The 20,157-nt window shown below is 37.5% G+C and overlaps 2 protein-coding genes and 1 long non-coding RNA gene across 3 annotated transcripts in view; 2 read left to right on the top strand and 1 right to left on the bottom strand.

The window, feature by feature from the left end:
- The window catches only part of mmp24 (matrix metallopeptidase 24), a 30,531-nt gene extending 25,870 nt beyond the window's left edge, over positions 1–4,661 (top strand). The window contains exons 8-9 of the mRNA XM_088937468.1: positions 80–346; positions 1,317–4,661. Coding sequence (XP_088793594.1) covers positions 80–346; positions 1,317–1,654 — 605 coding nt within the window. The 3' untranslated portion in view covers positions 1,655–4,661. The remainder of the gene's footprint in view (positions 1–79; positions 347–1,316) is intronic.
- A 3,953-nt stretch (positions 4,662–8,614) lies between these two features.
- On the bottom strand, positions 8,615–10,458 carry LOC148817753 (uncharacterized). The gene is made up of 3 exons (XR_016094487.1): positions 10,261–10,458; positions 9,880–9,920; positions 8,615–9,177 (listed from the first exon to the last, which is right to left on the bottom strand). It is a non-coding gene; the product is annotated as an uncharacterized LOC148817753 (long non-coding RNA).
- Positions 10,459–11,698: 1,240 nt separating this feature from the next.
- Positions 11,699–19,400, top strand: eif6 (eukaryotic translation initiation factor 6). Its single transcript, XM_088937698.1, has 7 exons — positions 11,699–11,809; positions 12,225–12,365; positions 13,265–13,350; positions 14,839–15,014; positions 16,738–16,914; positions 17,853–18,034; positions 18,991–19,400. Exons 2-7 carry the CDS (start codon positions 12,259–12,261, stop codon positions 18,998–19,000), a joined length of 738 nt encoding a protein of 245 aa, XP_088793824.1. The 5' UTR covers positions 11,699–11,809; positions 12,225–12,258; the 3' UTR covers positions 19,001–19,400.
- The last annotated feature ends 757 nt before the right edge of the window (positions 19,401–20,157 follow it).

Here is a 20,157-nt window from a genome sequence, read left to right as displayed (position 1 = left end):
GAGCTGCTGTTCTCACCCTGTTCTCAGTTTTAAATGCACTTTTGTTTTGCTACAGAAGTGTAGTGTCTTCTCTTGTCAGGTGACAAATATTGGGTATTTAAGGAAGTCACAGCAGAGCCAGGTTATCCACACAGCCTGGTTGATCTGGGCAACTGTCTGCCTCGTGAGGGTATTGACACCGCACTGCGCTGGGAACCTGTGGGCAAGACGTACTTCTTCAAAGGAGACCAGTATTGGAGGTACAATGAGGAAAAGAGGACAGCTGATCCAGGGTACCCCAAACCCATCACTGTCTGGAAGGGCATCCCAGAGTCCCCACAAGGAGCATTTGTCAGCAAGGAAGGCTGTAAGTATCCTGTCACAGCACAGGACTTACAGGACACAATATTAAGTTCTATGTGCAGAGTTCTTCACATTACATTATTCTTTGAAACAAAAAGTTAAATCTTGTTTTACAATTCCACAGTGCTTTGGCCAACGTGTATATTATGGTAACTGTATATCATGGCATATATGAATCTGTCACAGCCACTACACATCCTTAATGGTGTCCATTCAGGGTCAGCAACTTGTGCCCTGGAGGTGTGGCACAGACCTCTATAAAAACATATAACTAGTATGTTCCAAGCACCGCGCCGTGTATAGTGATGTACTTAATGAATCGGAGGAAACTGAGGTCATTGGGGTTACTGCGCTAGCACAGCTCTGGACTTTTTTCTGCTGGTATTGCAAAAAGCTAGAAATCAGGAATTCCACAGAGTCTGCATGAAACAGCTATTAACATTTTAGCTACAAATGTCACAACCTACTGCTGTATATACCACAGAAGAGTTAGGAAGTTAACCTCCATGTAGATCAAAATCTCTGTTCCTCAGCCGGCAGATGTACTGTATGTGCCTAGAAATCTGCATACTTGCTTGTACTTGTTTCATTATGCTTGATAGAATAATGATTATTCACAAATTCCCCCTTATTATTTGTGTACTTAATTTGAAAATTATTTTGTTTGTGGACATATCCATCATTATCCATAATTAGATCTTACATTTTCATAATGCTATGTAGTAAAATGTCTAAATATACATCTACTTCTAATCCACATTGTGCATATAAAATTTGCCACAGATAGCTATTTTGTCCACATTAAGTTTCACCGTGAGGACACTGACCACTGAAACAGGAGCATATATTTCTTGTTCCTTAAAAAGAAAGACTTTCAGTACTCTGGTATTTTAAAAAGTGATCACTTGCCATGATCGTGGAAATGAATATTAATTTATCTATTTCACTGTTGTTCTTCTCCTGTTTCCTTCTAGTCTACACCTATTTCTACAAAGGCAAAGAATACTGGAAATTTGACAACCAGAAGCTGAATGTTGAACCTGGCTACCCCAAATCTATTCTAAAGGACTGGATGGGATGCCACCAGTCAGATGTGGAGAAAAGCAAAGAAAGGCATCTTCCTCATGATGATGTAGACATCATGGTGACCATCAATGATGTGCCAAGCACAGTCAATGCCATTGCTGTGGTGATCCCCTGCATCCTCTCCTTCTGCATCCTGGTGCTGGTTTACACCATCTTCCAGTTCAAGAACAAAGGTGTGCAGCAGAACGTCACCTATTACAAACGCCCTGTTCAAGAGTGGGTATGACAGGCTGGGAGCCACTAAGAAACATTGTTAAGAGGGCTACAAGAAAATGAAGCGCCATCTGATGAGTGGCTGCCTTGCACAAAATGGGGAATGGGGGGTGGGGGGTATTAGGTTTAATTAAACCTCCAAGAACAAGAGATCATTAACAAATGGCCACATTAATGTTTTAGCATGAGAAGACGCACAAAAGCAGGGAGGCCCTTGACTTAGAGAGAGCAGAGCTGCCTCCTCTCCTGCCTTTTGAGCTATGTGTCCTTTATTTCTGGGTGTGCCATTTTATATGTTATCCAGTTCCCAAGACTCCTATCCAACCTTCTGCGCAGGAGGGCTAGGGAGCCCTGTGTAAGTGTCCATAGCCAGATACCAGCAATCTCCTGTGCACCCGCCATCTCTTCCTTTAGTATGAACGTTTACATGGAGATAAGCAAACAAAGCAATGAAGGTAGAAAGGCCACAGAAAAGGAAACCAAGGATTGCTCCATAGATCATTTGAAGTTTATCATTTAAAAATTATTCATGTCTCATGAATCAAAACGAACAGTTCTCTAGTGAACTCCTGTGACTCCCAGGCAGCCTCAAACTCTCAGCACTTTCCACATTTACTAACGGGGCTCTTGGATGGAGACAGCATACTGGATTGACTGGACTGGTTTTGCTTGGACCTAGCAGCCTGATGAAATAACATTTGGTTATTGAACTGAATAAGTTAAAAATTCTTTTTGTATGGAAAAAGGTGAAATGGATGTTAATATTACAGTCACTCACTAGTGTTTAATGGCTGCTGAGGAAATGATTTTTTTCATATTTCCATAATATAGAGAAACTCACAGCAATGTTCTCTATAATCCTCAGTGACAGTTTATACTTGTCTGGCATGTTGTCAACAGGAATGGCTGGGGGCCAAATGAACTGCTATAATGAAGCAGCCTTAATTATTTTTTATATATCTGTTGTCTATAAATGTTTTCATTACTGTCGTTGTATCACAGGTCTGTTCTACAGCAGAAATCTAGCAGTCTGCTTAGGTGGGTGAAAATGTAGCTACAGTGCTCTCAGAATTTCACTAGAAGAGTGGTAGGGCTAGAGTTTGCCACTGAGGATGTGATTTATAAGAAGATATTTCTGAGTCAGCCTGATTCCATATTCTTCTGTAAAGTGCCAGTAAACAAATTTAAACAGCTGTTAAAATCCAGGAGACACTTGATTCCAGTCTAAATAGAGCAGACTCAGTGTTTCCTAAAATGATCTAGTATAGGGGCTTAGCAGACCATGATGGAATTGAATACAGCCTTGGAAAAGAAAACCAACAGCAACAGTATGTACAACACCCATAGGAAGAACTTTCAATCAACAGTTTTAGATTAATTCCCTTTGTTTCATACCACTAACATAGTGTCATATTGAAAAAAACCATGTTATTCCAATATACCACTGACTTCTTTAAGGAATGTTTTACGTTACCTGATATTACTTATAAATGGGATGTATCAAAAATTGTTTCAGCACTTCCCTAGGTCAAATAATTACCATCAAAGGAAGGATCTAATCTTGAACCCAGAAGGGTTATGCTAAGTGGTGTTTATAAAAATCTTGACTTCTCCTTCTTGTGATATAACATTATCATATCGACCATATGGACAGTGATACTGTACATGAAACATGGAGACAAGTTTAAACTATATCCTAATTTTCAGATGTTATTGACCTTTAATAAGATCTGAATTGAAGATTAGAACTTGCCTTTGCATTATGTATTTTGTATTAAACTCCGACTTTGATCCCTTCAGTTCTAGCACAAGACTGCTATACTTTTTAAGTCTCATTTTAAGTGAATGAAATTTCTATTCATTTCAATGATGTTATCAATTTGTATTTTAATATACTGTTTATATTAATCTTATTAGTTTCCAAATGTTACACCTAATAATTATGAAAGAAGGCTGCATGATTTTGTGGCTGAACTTTAAGGAAGGAGTCAAACTTGAGGGATTCTTAAGTATTCTTAAAATCCCCTAGCCTAGGGCCTAAGGTCAGAAACGCAGTTTGGATCACGGCCATGGCATGTGTTTTGTGTGCAAGGAAGGGAACATTGCTAGAATTATTGTGAATAGCTGTAAGCTAGTTTTTTTCTCATATATTGTCAATCACATTCCAATTTATAAACTGGGAAGACGTGGTCCATCTTGTGGTGTTGATCACTGGATTGCATAAGCCCCAGAAAGTGATATAATAAATGATCTTTTCATCACTGATGGGTGATGCTGTGTGGAAAATAATCCATGAAATTGGACAGTGCCTTGCACACTGTAGAACACATGTACAGCCCTGCCAAGTGGGCTTGCATAAATATATCATATGTCTAGAGAGCAGAGGCTTACATACCTCCCTAGACTTGGAGCTACAAATCTGAAGCTAGGTGTAAGAAAACAACATATAGGTAATGCTTGTGTGATGCTTTTCTGTACAAACTTAAATTTTGAGAAGACCACTGCTCAAAGTTTTGGTTATGGCTGTTAAACTATTAGATACAGCTTAATAGTCATCAATGAAAAAAGTTTAATTTCTGTTGTTTACATATAGACTCAATATTAATAGAACATTGTAGTTTCATACATGACATTTTATAGTCTCACTTAGGCCGACTAGATTTAGAAAACAAAGGAAAGAGTTGTGTGGACGTTGACATTTTTGCACTATTTTATTTCTGAGACATGGTGTGAATTGGATTTCTAATATGTGTAACTGAATGAATCAATCTTATATTTTAGCTCCAGAACCAAACTGTCAGCAGATAGTTAGCATCTAATGATTGCACTTCTGGTGCATTTTTTTCTATATCTATAATTTACATATAGGGTGGGATTATCCACACATTTCTTTAAAACTTTTTTAAAGAAATGTTGTATATATGCTGTACTTCTGGTAAGAATGACATAGAGGGCAAATGCTAAATGCATTTCACATGCAAATCTTCTCCATTATAATCAATAAACAACAACTCTAGACATTCTGTAGATCAAAGAGGCCTGCTACTGTCCTAATTATCTCAGAATATGTTTATGAGTTACAGTTTTATTTTTTCTATGTTTGTCAAGGTCATTCTACAGTTTTTCAGTAACATTATGCTTCTGGCAACATCAATTTTAAAATATGTTGTTCTTCCTGTTACAAGTAATGTAGATTTTGTCTTGCAGTATGCCCAGGGTCAATGCTGTTGTGAAAAATGAAATCCAACTGGTTGCCTTCATGAGGATAATACATGACATTACATATAATTAAATAATAATTATTCACTTATAATAATGAAATGATACATTATATGATTGCTATAAAGCTGACCTCTGGTATATATATGTATATACTACAGAGATATCGTGGGTCAGTCCTTCATCTGTTAGCAAACATGTTCCAAGAATTGAATCTGAACTTTCTTAGGGGTATTCCAGTTAGAATTTTGAAAACTGAATCTATTTTCTTTGCTCCTTGGTGTAAAGCATTGATAAGTTTTGTGACCTTACTGAATAAGCAAACTATGCCGTAGGGGTGAAAAGATGACTCTTTGGTGAGCTCAGACAAAACATTGTACTTTATACTATTTATCCAGTATACACTGCCTAGTATAGTATAATTGTCTAGGTTATTGTACAATACATCACTGTTAGTCCTTTGTTTCATTTGACAGAATGAATTTCCTTTTTCATATTTTTCTGATATGATAATTATTGACAATGAAGAACAGTCTTTGAAGAAAGCTAGTTTAACAGGGTTAATGATAAACATAAGAACACATTTTAACAGGATTTCTTAAAATATGACTTTGAAGTGATCATCTTTAGTCTTCTTCAGGGGAAAATAATTAAAGTAGTTCATGTAGAATATAAAAAGAAGCTCCAAACTTATTAAGGGCAATAAATATGGATTCATACATTGAGTAAAACAAAGGCACTTGAAACTGATTAAACATGTTTGAAATAAATGTGTCATTCACAAATATGTAAAACACACATCTTTTAAAATAATTTATCATGTTGTGTTTCAAACCCCTATTATCGGAAAGCTCCTTAATCCGGGTCATGGCAACAAATAGTCTGTCTGGAGTCACACCCTGGATGTCGGACCAGGGTGTGACAGGGTGATGTCAAGACATCAAGACAATTTAGAGACATGTTAAACAATTCAGCTTGCCTTTGAAATAATGGATAAAACAACAGTATCATAAACATGGCAAATAGCTTCGAAAGTAATTGCAGTAGTACGGTCATTTGGCTAGAAAAAGTTTTCTGAGAAGGATGTGGTAAACACTTAGTGAATAGTACCCATTTCTTCTCATTCTCAGATTAAGTGACAATAAAACAAAAGGAATAAAATAAGTGATTTTAATACCCAAATACAGACAAATCCCAGAGAAAATCCTATATATGCATGTTTTACTTAGAGCTACAAGGACATTTGAACTTTACAGTAACCAACAATAACCAAAAAAAGCCCCAAAACTTTGGGCCTTCATTGTCTTTTTCATCAATATCACAAAACAATAACTATAACAATAGGTCAAGCTGCCCAAATGACTGGATGCTAATAAAAAAATATATGTTTTTAACTGAAACCTGTTCTAGTAGAAATTTTTAAAAGTCAGGGTATTTTAACAAAAAAGAGACTTTGCTTTAGAAAACAAATCAAAATTTAACTTGAAAGTTCTTTGCTACCAGGTGTAATGTTGTTTATTTTCCAATAGAAAAATGTATTTTAAGATTTTCATGTTTTTTGAAAAAAAATCATTATTATTCTTTAGTTAAATTTAAATACTCAAAATTCCAGGTTTTATTAAAGCATTTAAATTGCTAAAAATTGTACTAAAATGTTAACTAAAAAAAAATGCGCCATAAAAATGGCCATTTTACACACCATAGAAAAAAAACCAGATACAGCGAAATTAAGAAGTCATCAGATTTGACAAATTGGTACACTGTACTTAATTCTTCATCTTTTAAAGAAGTCTATAGTACCATATAAAATAAAAATGTATTTTATTTCAAAGGAGTTAGGTAAGCTTAATTCTTGCAAATGTATTAAATTACTGGGTAAGTGATAAAGAAAACAAAAACTGTAATTTTAAACAGCCAAAGTGGGCAACAATAAATTATGATGGCCCAACACTGGACATTGACTCCTTGTCCCACTTGCCTTTCTGTGTAGTCAAGCCCTAAGCACAACCACTCCGTGGATCAAATAATTAATACCATTGTAAGAAAATTGTCATAAAGGTGCAAGCGCCTGTTGCTGAGAATTTCCAAAACCCTGTTCATGTTCTGCCAATACATCTGCTGAGCTGATGTTTATTATGAGGTATGGCACTGGTACTCCACTTCAAAACACTAACCACCTCAACAAATCCAGCCCACATCAAAGCAGAACTCTGATGTTCCCCATCACAAAACTGTGAAAAATGTAAATAATTCATTAAATCTACTCACACTGGAAAATAGCTACTTTTTCTATTGCTGTTGCTTAAACATTTCTAATTTAACACTGCATCTTTTTTTATTGCCTTTGCTACAAAAAAAGTTTTACCTCATTTTATGTTGAGTTACAAACTTTATAAGCAAACATTTTTCATTTGTTAATCATAAATGATTGGAGCAAGGTACTTTGTTTTATTCTTGAACAATTTCACACTGTGTATCAAAGAACAGCTCACCGTGTTGTATTTCAGATAAATTTGTCAATAAAAAAAGGAACCAACATGACAATCTGTTTTCACTTTTGCGAATATCAATATTCCTGTCCTATTCAATTACTGCCTTTTCAATTCAGTCTTAAATATATAAGCATGAAAACATCATTTTCTATTGCTACACATCTGTTGAAAATGGTGTTGTTTAACAAAATCATTAAGAACTGCAAATGTGAGAATGCCAGTTGGCTCATCCAGCCCATTTTTAGTTTTAATTACACCACTGCCATAACCTTCAAAACCTTCTCCAGCTCCAGGCCTGACAGTACCCACAGGAAAGTTAGCAATGAAGGACTGCCACTCCAACAACACAGGAAGCTCACAGGTACCTGGGAAGCCACCTGGTTTGCTGCTGTATGGCCAGTAATGGATACTTTAACTGAATGAAGCACACCTTAACCAAGCAGTGCTTAGTCAACAGTATATCGCTGCTTTCAGGAATCCTAGTCGCTGACACCTAAACACTTATGACACCTATACACTGCTCACAATGGAAGGAAACGTTTTGAAAATATTTTTGGAAATTGCCAACACCCGTGTCATCCTGCAACCTACAACTGATATCTCACTGAAACTAAGCAGGTGTGAGTCTGGTCAGTAGCTTGATGAGAAACCTCCTGGGTAAAACTAAGGGTGCAGCTGGAAGAGGTCTTAGAAGGGCCAGTAGGGGGTGCTCACTCTGCAGCCCGTGGTGGTACTAATGCCCCAGTATAGTGACGGGGACACTGTACTGCAAAAAGGCGCTGTCCTTTGGATGTGATGTAAAACCGAGGTCCTGACTCTCTGTAGTCATTAAAAATCCCAGGATGTTTTTCAAAAATAGAAGGGGTGTTACCGCGGCATCCTGGCCAAATTTCCCCTTGTCCTTTACCAATCATGGCCTCCTAATAATCCTCATCTCTGAACTGGCTTCATCACTCTAATCTCCACACTTATAGCCGATATGTGGTGAGCATACTGGTGCAATTTGGCTGCCGTTGTTATCCAGGTGGATGCTGTAAATTGGTGATTGTGGAGGAGAGTCCCCATTACTGGTAAAGCACTTTGAGTGGAGTGTCCAGGAAAGTGCTATGTAAGGAATTGTTATAAAAATAATTAATTATTATTATAAATCAACATGATTCCACCAGCTGCACTGAGGGCTGCTGTGCTATAAAGACGGTTCTGACATCATCACAATGAGGGAATCCTGTTCATTTAATGTCAAGAATCAGACCACTGTCTTAAAGTTTGTCACAGTGACTTGAATTTTCAATACTTTTTTCAATTTGCAGTCACAAATACACAAAGATACTCAGAACACAAATTTAAGATAATCAATGGTTTTCTACTGTGGAAAATATATTTTTCTGCAACAATTTGCTCCTTTATGGTGAACGGTGCAGGTGTGACATTCTAACGTACAGACAGAAGAGGTCTATAAATAAAAACAAAAAGTTAAATAGTTTTACTTTTGAAAACTATAAATAATTTTACAAAGATATGTCAGAACGGATCACATCATCATAAAAACATATCCCTCAAAATTCAACCTCATAACGTCAAGGACTTCAGTCTGTGTGTTGAGATGTAGTGTCTAATACCAGTTGGTGCATGTGATCATAAAACACATGTCATCTACTTTCTTATTCCCCATTTGACACTGTGGTAGGTCTGCTTCTGGTCTCTGGGCGGTCTCTGATGATGTTGGGCTTGAAGGTGGTCCTGTGAGTACTTTCGAGTCCTGGAGTGATGAACAGGCATCCTCTGACACAGAAATCTTCTCTCTGCTCTGCCCTTCTCCCATTTTCTGAAAAACAACAGAAATATCGGTGTACAGAACAAGATTGCTGTCACCTATCTATAAGATAACCCTGACAGAGAGCTGTTTGAGAGAATCTGTTTACAAAATAAAGCAGCTGATTTAGCTGAAGACTAAATGGGACTTGAGCACTTGTTTCAAGGCATTTAATGGTGAGTAAACACGAAATGCAGTCTAAACCTATGATGCAACATGTTACTAAGAAATACACTTTCTTGGGAGTATGGGATCACCAGTTTCTGTCTTGGCAAATCACTTCAAATGCAAATCATAAGATAAACTGACCTCTTTTGGACATCTAAGGGATGACAAGGGACACTAAAGCAACAGTGCAGTGCAGATGCAGTACAGTGATGCATCTCAAAATCTATCAAAGAAATTGCATTACATAGTTTCCCAGTTCCTTATAATTAACACATGAATTCTACATCTGAATTACATGTAGTTAAATTCTTTGGTCCTGTTGACTTGTATTAACTAGACCGTATCATCTTTAAGCTTTGTTTAAAGTAAATTAAATATGGTACCTTGTACAAATAGGTGGAAAATCTTTGATTTTCTTATTTAAATGACTACATTTACAAAATTTGATTTATATTAACACCGTGATGCTTCAGTTTAATGTTTCATTTTAGAAAATCCTGCTTAAAGAAGACCAACTGGATCAACTGAGAAAATATTTATAAATACCTGTATGGTAACCAGTTTCCTGATACTTGAGTTTGTAAGATCTTCAGTAAGTGCAGAAGAAGAAAAGTGAGTTTAATATTATCTATCTCCTGCTAAATCAGTTAATATATTAAACAGGAGTGCACTATTTTTAATCGGCTTTATCTGCTATTACGCCCTTTGCAACACTTTTCTTTACAGATCACAATCAAGCTTTTAATACTGTTACAATATCATTTAACCTCGTGACGTTACTAACTGAAACACTTTGAAACAAATAACAGAAAGCGTACAAAACAGAGCTCATTACATTTAAAATACCTAATCATATTCAGTAAACAACGCCTTAACAGGCTAACTGGTCAAATTAAATCAGGTACTTCCACCATTTCAAATGCTTACATAAAGCAGCAGATATGCAGGAGATCACGTAATTAACAAGAAGCCAGATTGTGCTTAATGTCAAGTCTGTCTACGTCCTTTGCGGCCATTCGGCGACCCTGCCCGGCTGGTGAGCTCGCAGTTTCCAGGCAGAAGTCGCTGCAGCAGTGACGTCACACCGGGCTGCACATCGCGCGGGGCACACGCCTGACCAGGCCCGCCGCGTGGGTGGGGCACGTGCGCTTGGAGCTGCTGCGCAGATGACGTTGCGGACGAGGAGCAATATTGCTGTAAAATTGTGAATTCCTCTGGCTGGTGAAGTGTCTATTTCTGTATCTACTTAATTATTCTGTCTCCTTTTTTTGTATTTCTGGTATTTAAATAAAAACTTCTTTAAAAAAAGTAAAAAAAAATATTGCTGTAAAAAGCACCACTATAATAATAATAATAATAATAATAATAATTCCTAACACCTGTATAGCGCTTTTCTGGACACTCCACTCAAAGCGTTTTACAGGTAATGGGGATCCCCTCCACCACCTCCAATGTGCAGCCCCACCTATAGCGCGGCTGTCTAACCGCTTTACTGTGGATCCGGACCAAAAGCGTGATGAGAGCTTCTCTAGATAAAATCCTGCAGGGAATTCGATTTTTTAAAATCTGGTTGCAATGTTGCACTCAAGCTCCAGCCTGTCTTTGGATTGATACCGATCGTTTTCTGCAGCAGAAAAGGCACGTTGGTGAAGTTAGAGGAAGCTGTCATTTGAAACGGAAAACAAGTGATGGCGTTATTGGTGTTCCGGCCATTTCGGCAGTTGCCATACTAGTTACGATGGGATGCCCAATTTATTTTTCCACCTGTTGCCATGGGGAAATGAATTCAAATAAGAAACATGCTTTCTCTGTGACACAGTATTCTCTTGTTTAATAAATTATTTTTAGACGCCTCGAATCCTTTTGCTGTATACTAGTGTTACCAAGTGCGCACCCTGTCAGAGAACCTCCAGGGTCCAGCTGTGCTGTCTGAAGCTACTTGAACAGACTCGTATATGTGCAGCGCCTGGCAGTGGCTTTGGACAAAAGGAAGGAAGTTACCATTTCCGAGTAGCGATATTGCTACCAGCTGAAAAGCTTAAATTGATGCTACGGAAAGTCCGAGATTTCCACATAAAATTTCTTCAGATTTATATAATTAAAGTAAGATCCGAAAAAAACAATTAGAAAATTAATTTTATTGTAATTTAATGTAGCTTGCTCACTTTATGCTGTTTTGACTTAAAGTCAAATTATGAATTACGAGTATATACGTTTAATATTTGATATTATGATATCTAGCATGGATCCGTACAGGCTAACCTGGCTGTAAACAGAGCACAAGGAAGTACTTCCTGTGAGGAAAATGGCGAGTGTGGAAAAGCTCTATCTGAGACGAAGGAGCCCGTGACGTCACAGCAATCCCAGAAGCAGAAGAAGACACGTGGGGGTGGGCCATGCCGTGTTTGAGTGCAGGAGGCCTGGTCGTGCGGGTGTAGTGCAGGCAGCTATACAGAAACATTTAGAGCTTTCACAGGTACCGTGATTATTGTAAACGTTTTCATATCAGTCATTCAAATGAGAATATTGTTTTAAATTACTACATTTGTCCCTATGGAATTTATATTGTTTTGCTGTGAGAGAAAATGGGGTAAACAGCGAAGAGGAACATGAGTTTATATGTTTTCTGGGCTGTCATTATCTCTTAATGATTTACTTTTTTGATTTTGTAAACAGTTATATTTAGTTTCATTTACATTTCTAACCAATTCCAATATAGGGAACGCTGTAATGGTGAGATCCGTATTTTCTCATTTTTGTAAATGGTTCAGCTACTTCGATTTAAAAGTACAGCGGGCAAAGCTGCCGGTGAATTTCCGAAGGGAGTTCAGGTAAATTCTTAAAAAAAAGTGAACTTGCATTTGCTTTAATGGAATTATGTGTCGTTCTAGTTTGCGGGCCGCTGGTGTGATCATCTCTATAGGCATGGCAGTCCGGGCATCTTTTGAGAATAACAATGAAATAGGCTGTTTCGCCAAACTTACAAACAAATACTGTCTAGTAGCCATAGGGGGCTCGGAGAACTTTTACAGGTAAGTAAACATTTTTCTCTTAGTTTAAAAATGCACATGTTGAGTTATCGTAAGCTTCAGATATCATATTAGAGGTTTAGGTGTTCTACATCTTTATTCTGAATCACTGAAACTGCTGAATATGGTCTCTTCAAAACAAGTTTATTTTCTGATGCTACACCCCTATTTTATAATAATAATAATTGCTTACACTTATATAGTGCTTTTCTGGACACTCCACTCAAAGTGCTTTACAGGTAATGGGGACTCCCCTCCACCACCACGACCAATGTGCAGCATCCACCTGGATGATGTGACGGCAGCCATAGTTCGCCAGCTACACCACACATCAGCTATCAGTGGGGAGGAGAGCAGAATAATGAAACCCAATTCATAAATGGGGATTATTAGGAGGCCATGATTGGTAAGGGCCAATGGGAAATTTGGCCAGGACACTGGGGTTACACCCCTACTCTTTACAAGAGGCACCCTGGGATTTTTAATGACCACAGAGAGTCAGGACCTCGGTTTTATGTCTCATCCGAAGGACGGCGCCTGTTTACAGTATAATGTCCCCGTCACTATACTGGGGCATTAGGACCCACGTGGGCCACAAGGTGAGTGTCCCCTGCTGGCCCCACTAACACCTCTTCCAGCAGCAACCTTAGTTTTTCCCAGGAGGTCTCCCATCCAGGTACTGACCAGGCTCACACCTGATTAGCTTCAGGGGGTTGCCAGTTGTGAGTTGCAGGGTGATAACTATTCTGTGATTTTAAAGACAGAAAGTTTACAGTTTAGCAACTGTTCTGGAATTTAAATCCTGAAATGCTAATGACTTTTGAAATGTTAATGGATTATGTGGTAAAAGTTATGATTGTGGAATCAAAGTAATCTCTTTTAAATTGTTCTCATGGTTGCAGTGTCTTTGAAGGTGAGCTGTCAGAAACCATTCCTGTGGTGCATGCATCCATAGCTGGCTGTCGAATCATAGGAAGGATGTGTGTAGGTAAGTACTGCAGTGTATCCATTATCCACTCTGCCTTCATCTGAAGAACAAAATATAGAGTGGAAAGATGTGTAATTTGTCAACAAACTAATCAAAGGGGTCTAGGACATAGTTGCAACAGAACTCCACTTGAAGTAAATTATGGCAGCTTGGCAACACAGCACTGCCTGGAATAGGTTCTTGGATCTTGCTTGTGGCCCTTCCTGTGGGTTTTTCTTTTGTGAAAACATTTCTGCAGGACAAAATGTATCCTTGTGCTACTTATGTAACAGTGGTGTTCCTGATAGATAAGAAAGTGCTGGTTATAAAATTAGGGATTTTCTCACTAGACTTGAGCTTCATTGTTATTTACATTGAGAGTTAGAGTGCAGAGGGGATCAAAGGTTTCTTGAGTCAGTTACTGTTGCTCCTGGGAACACGGGTATCTCCCAGATGGGAGTAGTGTAAATTCACAGTGGAGGGGATGTGCCACACACCCCTAAAAGAGGAACTGCAATGATATTTTTACATTTCGGAGTTATAAGGAATTGGCATTGATGAGTTTATTTCAAACCATAATGAAAAAGTACACAGTAATGTGTAAAACCTTTAATTTTCATCACAAAATAGACAAAATTTGCAGGTATGCGTAGCACCATATTGCTCTCATTGTCTGCAACTCAGAATGAGGCAACAAACGTCTGGAAATGTGAAGCAGCTTTATTACACTGTAAACAAACAGGCTTGTGAATGCATCTCTTTGATAGAAATATTGCTCCTAGTTGTAAAACCATATTTAATGCACATCTTAACTTAGGTTAAAGGATCACTTAAATCATGAAGAGTTTTTCTAATTTCCTGTCAAGCACTGATGTCACCCTCTTGCTGCTTTTTCTTTTCATTGGTTGGTTTTGTCAGCAGAAATGATAGGAATGATACCTAGTTTGAGCACAAGTTATGGTTCATTATCTGAAACGAAAATATATTTCATATTATGAACTGTTAGACTTCATAATAATGTAAACTCCAAAGCAGAATACGTTTTTAGGTACTTGAACAAGACTGCTGATTTGAATAACTACACTTGAATTGAATTCAGTTTATCAACTTCAAGATGGTTTTACTGACAAATACTATATACTTGTAAACTGTGCATGCTGATCATGTTGGAACATTTCTGCAGTGAAAAGTCCACTGCACAACCTGTACTTATTCACTCATACAGCACAGTACATTAGTCATTATAGTGACTAGTGAGCAGGAAGGGCTGTTTCATGTTTCTATTCGTGCTAACTCGCTATTTGTGCTTAATTTGGAATTTGTAAAATTTTGTGAAATTGTCAATTAATTTATTCTGTTACAGAGATTTAATAACCAGTCTGAGAAATTGGAACTTTAATGCTCTTAGCCTTCCTCACTACCCTCTGTTTATAGAGGAACATTAATTGTAATATACAAGGTACCTTAACTCTTTACGTTCTTACCCTTCTCTCTGCTGCTTACTATTAGGGAATCGTCATGGACTTCTAGTGCCCAATAATACTACAGACCAGGAGCTGCAGCACATCAGGAACTGCCTACCAGATGAAGTTCAGATCCAGCGTGTGGAGGAGCGTCTGTCAGCTCTTGGCAATGTCATTGCTTGCAATGACTATGTGGCACTGGTACACCCTGACTTGGACAGGGTACGAGTATGAGGGCAGGGCACAAGCTGTATGTGCTTTTAACTATCCTTTTTTGAAGGATACTTAGTACCCAGCGAAAGTAAAAGAGGCAAGATTGGGATAGACTTTTTTATTGCTTGGTAGAGAGAAGAGTTCTGTGCTCAGGGTTGTACTGAAGTTGGATCAGTACAACCAATACAATCAGTACAACCGTGGCTCCGTGGTTAAGGATCTTTGCCTGTGGCTGGGAGGTTGCCGGTTCAAATCCCATGGCCGGCAGAGGAGTCCTACTCTGTTGGGCTCTTGAGCAAGGTCCTTAACCCCAGCTGCTCCAGGGGCGCTATACAATGGCTGACCTTGTGCTCTGACCCCAAGCTTCTCTCCCTGTCTGCGTGTCTCATGGAAAGCAAGCTGGGGTATGTGAAAAGACGAATTCCTAATGGAAGAAATTGTAGGTGGCTAATAAAGTGATCTTAACTTACTGACATGGTTGCAAGTGAGCCTTAGGTGGGGAGAGAGTTATGGATTCTGCTTAGTCTGTATGTTGTTGCTGCTACTTTGAAATTTGTATTGATATTCGGTGGTGTCAAAAAGTGTTGCTTTATTTTTTGTGACCAGTTGAAATTACCAAAGGGAGTAACAACTGTCTGAATTATGTAAGTTTCTAAGCCCAAAAATTACTGAAACAATATTTGTTTTGGTTGCGGTTCAGACATCAGTAGTCAGTCATTAGCATGGTGTCAGGTTGCTAGGAGCAGCAGCTTTTAAGGTTTGGGTTTTGTGATGTAATCGGGTGTAGTGGCATCTCCATGTGGCACATTCCTCATTGGTGGATCACTCCAGGTGTCTTAGAGGATTTATGGTGGGTGACCCACAGCTGGGAGTCCAGGTGTGCCTCCCTCTTGGAGCTGCGGACTGGGAAGCATTGATCAAGTTCAAGTTTATTTCTCATTCAAGTCATATACAAGTACACAGAGGAGCAAGATATCGTTCTCCAGGTCTATGGTGCGAATTCAGACAAGACACTGACAAGACAATGCTATAGACAATGCTGACATAGACATTTTCTGACAGGGTACAGGATACATAAAGTGCAATATGCATAGTGCAATTTACTTTACAGGATTGTGCAAAGAATACATCGGACAGTATGCCTGACATTACTGAGCAGACTTTGGTTAGGAGGCAGCCCTCATTAGTTCAACAGCAATTTGATAAATTAAATTTGTTCATATCTACCTTTCACAACTAAGGAGAGAATTTCAAAAAAACCATAGAGTAACAACTTTATATAGATTTAGTGTGCTGTGCTTATTTCTGTGGTTAATTGGTCTTGGGTTTGTCATGGTTTTTGTAAAAAAAAGTGTAACTGGGTTTGCCGGTTGGAGCACATTGGGTGCCGATGTGGAGATCCTGGAATGCTGTCTGAGGATGATCTACACCCCTAGTGTGAACCATGAGGAGGCTCTTATTAAAGGAGTTGGGTTCTGGGAGGTGTAGTTAACGCTTTTAGCAGTAAGTAAATATGTCTCTGCTAATGCTTTCCATAAATGAATAACGGTTCTTGAAAAAAGTTAAGTTTTTAAATTTTTATATCCATTTAAAGAAATGAATTTTTCCTGAAGAGCTTAATTGGAAGTGTCTGATTTTATTAACTTATAGCCAGTGTGTATTTGTCTGAAATGATAATGCACTGATTGCCTTTGGTGTTTTTTTTACAGCCCTTTATGTCTTTTTTTATTAGGAAACAGAGGAAATCTTGGCAGATTGCCTGAAGGTAGAAGTATTCCGGCAGACTGTGGCAGAGCAGGTGCTCGTGGGCAGCTACTGCACATTTAGTAACCAGGGCGGTCTGGTGCACCCCAAAACGTCTATTGAAGATCAGGATGAGCTCTCTTCCTTGCTGCAGGTGCCCCTGGTGGTAAGTATAGCTGCTCTTATGTTTCCATGGTCACTCTTGTATCAGAAGAGAACCACAGCAGCCATGCCATGTTTTATTCTGTTTGTATTTTCCTTTTTGTAGAAATCTAAAATACCCTTTTAAAGACTGTATTCTACCTGACGCCACGTAGTATTCCATGACAAATGGAATTGGTTTTAGTAAAATAAAAATAAACTTTTTTATTTAACATTAAAAAAGGGTGGAAGTTTGAAACAACCCATGTTTCAAGAATTACCCTTAAACTATACCTTCTGATCATTAAGAAAGAAAAGTTTATTGATGTGAGAAATAAAGTTCTCTTAGTTGTTAAAAATTCTTTACTGTTCAGAACAATTTATAGAATGATGCTATAATATAGCAAATTATATTCAGCCCTACTGGGTCATTGCCAACCAATATATCTTGGTATCAAGGTACCAACAGAAAAGAAAATCAACGGAAGCAAAACAAAAAGGGCAGAATGTTAATTGTTTGCATTTATGGGGCAAGGATGACATACAGTTTTCAATCACACCCTTTAAGCTGACATCAGGAGGTGAGGTCAAATTTACTGTCTGTTTGGGACACTGCCAACTCGGTGTAATCAGGTCTGAATTGTGCCTATTTTAGATGTCTCTCTCTGTGCTTAACATGGCTAAACATATCCTGTCTGGGAGCTATGTACACCAGCAAATAGTAATAGAGCTGTCATTATCTTTCTGAAGGTAGACTAGCAGTGGCGCTGAGGACTTGAGACATTAATATTTTTGCAACTTCATGTTTCCAAAAGGAGGTGTTCAGAAAGCTTTTTACCAGATACTATATAGTTTTCTTGGCAGTTGGATTCGACTTAAAGGAGTATCTCATGCAATGAGTTGTTTTCAAATTATTTTAACTGTTTTTAACACTTCTTTCTTCTCTTTCTTTTTTCCATGTAGGCAGGCACGGTAAACCGTGGAAGTGAGGTGATAGCAGCAGGAATGGTAGTCAATGACTGGTGTGCATTCTGTGGATTGGACACCACCAGCACAGAGCTGTCTGTCATTGAAAGCGTTTTCAGATTGAGTGATGCTCAACCCAGTGCCATAGCCACCTCCATGAGGGACTCTCTAATTGACAGGTCAGTTTCTCATAAAAACAAAACAACTGAATGAGATGGACACCATTCAGCTTGTGTCAAGGATTTACAGAGAAATTTAAAACGTTAACTAGATTGGAAGGGGGGTTGTAAAAAAGGTAATCTGAAGGAGAGATGCAGAGGCAGTAGGGCCAAAAAAGAGAAAAAGAGAATGAAAAGGGATGAAATAAATAGGTCCTTATACCTAAATTGTAGGAGTGTTAAGGACAAAACCCAGAAAACACAATAAACCAATAATTTATTAACAGGTGATTATGATTGGAAATTGTAAAGAATGCTTAAGAGATAGATGGTTAAAGTATACAACATTAATGGATGTCAGTATCATGTCAGTATTCCAGAGAGAAACAGTGGTTAAGAGATGGAGGTGTATCATTGTCCTACGTTAAAAAGAGCATTCAGTCACAGGATATTAATCTGGATAATTCAAGTTTTTTTACTGATTTGTTTTCTCTAACTTTTTTGGTATTGAAAAGAGACTAAGGGGACCTCATTTAAAATTCTCAAAGACAAATAATCACAGATAACTTAGTTTTTATAGTTTTAAATTTTCAGTAAAGGAGTTTCTATGGGTTAGGGTTAGGGTTTGCACAACATTTCTAGCATCACCTAAATAATTAATGCAGACCTCCTTCAGTAACCATAGCTTATAAATTTTTCAGTGGAAACTTACCAATGTGTTTAAGAGCTAATAGACTATGTAAATGTGTATTTGCTTTTTTACTTCTCTAGCATGTGTTTTTTTTAATAAAGTGATTCAGAACTAAAAAATAAAAAATGTCAAAAATTAAAAAGTTTTTTGAGGAAATGATTTTAAGTGAAGGTGTTTAGTTAGGTCATCATTGATTACTAAATTCTGAAATGCAGTTGTTTCATTAAGATCCATTCATTTTGTGAGTATGAAATTTTAAATTAATTTTTAAACCTTTGTTTTTCAGCCTCACATAAAGACCTGCTCAGCTGGAGCTACTATTGGAAAACATGTGAACTCAGAAACCTGTGTTACAAATGCAGAAATGCATTTCTATTTTTTTATTTTATTACAACACACATGTAATCAATCTACATTTTCATGCTTGCCCAGGAGATTAGCTAAGTAATTTTCATATAAGCATTGTTTCCTGGGCTCTTGAAGGGAAGTCTCGGAGGGTTCTGTGTCTGTATCACTGTTGCCTTTGTAGCTTGTTTCTCTAATACAGATATATATTTGAAGGTCATTGTATTAGAAAAAGTACCAGTTACCTAAAGATCTCCTGGAAATAAATTAAGAACATCAAATTACGTATTTACTCATTTGTTTGTAACATTAAAAACAATTTGAGTTTATAATAAAGTTCAGTTTAACAGAGTTCAGTGCTTACAGTAGTTTTTTATTATCATTTCTGACCTTAGGATTGGAGTTTTCATGCACACCGTTACCTTGAGACATTCATCAATGTGCTGTCCTTCACACACTTAGTGGTTGTTCAAAAAAAAGTCAAATTCCTAATACAGGAAATTGTATATGGCTAATAAAGTGATCTTTTCTTATTGGTGTAGCGATGTGGCCTATTTTAGTTAGAATTAAGTGTTATTAAAGATTTCTAATAAAATTTGTCTACCTTGACCAAGCAGTAATGTTTAGTTCACAGAAGTAAATGCATATTTACCCATCTGTGATTATAAATTTGAATTAGTTATATGTGACTGATAGAACCTATGGGCTAAACTGTAAAACATTAACAGAAATGCATAACAAGCATCAAATGTATTTATAGAGTATATATTGGTTATATCAATCATTTGTATATTGTGTATGTTACAAATTTGGGGTTATGAAACTGGTGAAAATCAGGATTTGACCGAGCGGTTTAGTCAAGCAGTGAAATAATTATTCATAACCCCCAATTTGTACGTGATTTCTAACCATATACTTGAGCAGCTGGTATAACTAGAGGCACATGAAATCTTTATTCTCTGGTACAGCTTTGTTGAGAGGAATAATAATCCAGGCACACTTGGTTAAAACATATTTATTATAATAAACTACACAACAAAGTTACATTATATACGGGAACAAGTAATAGGTTTATTCCATGCTGAAAAAAAGAAGAAAGAAAACAACG

This window comes from Atractosteus spatula, chromosome 19 (genome assembly GCF_055471065.1).
Source record: "Atractosteus spatula isolate fAtrSpa1 chromosome 19, fAtrSpa1.hap1, whole genome shotgun sequence".
Lineage (NCBI taxonomy): Eukaryota > Metazoa > Chordata > Actinopteri > Semionotiformes > Lepisosteidae > Atractosteus > Atractosteus spatula.
This window is presented reverse-complemented; position numbering and strand designations above follow the sequence as displayed.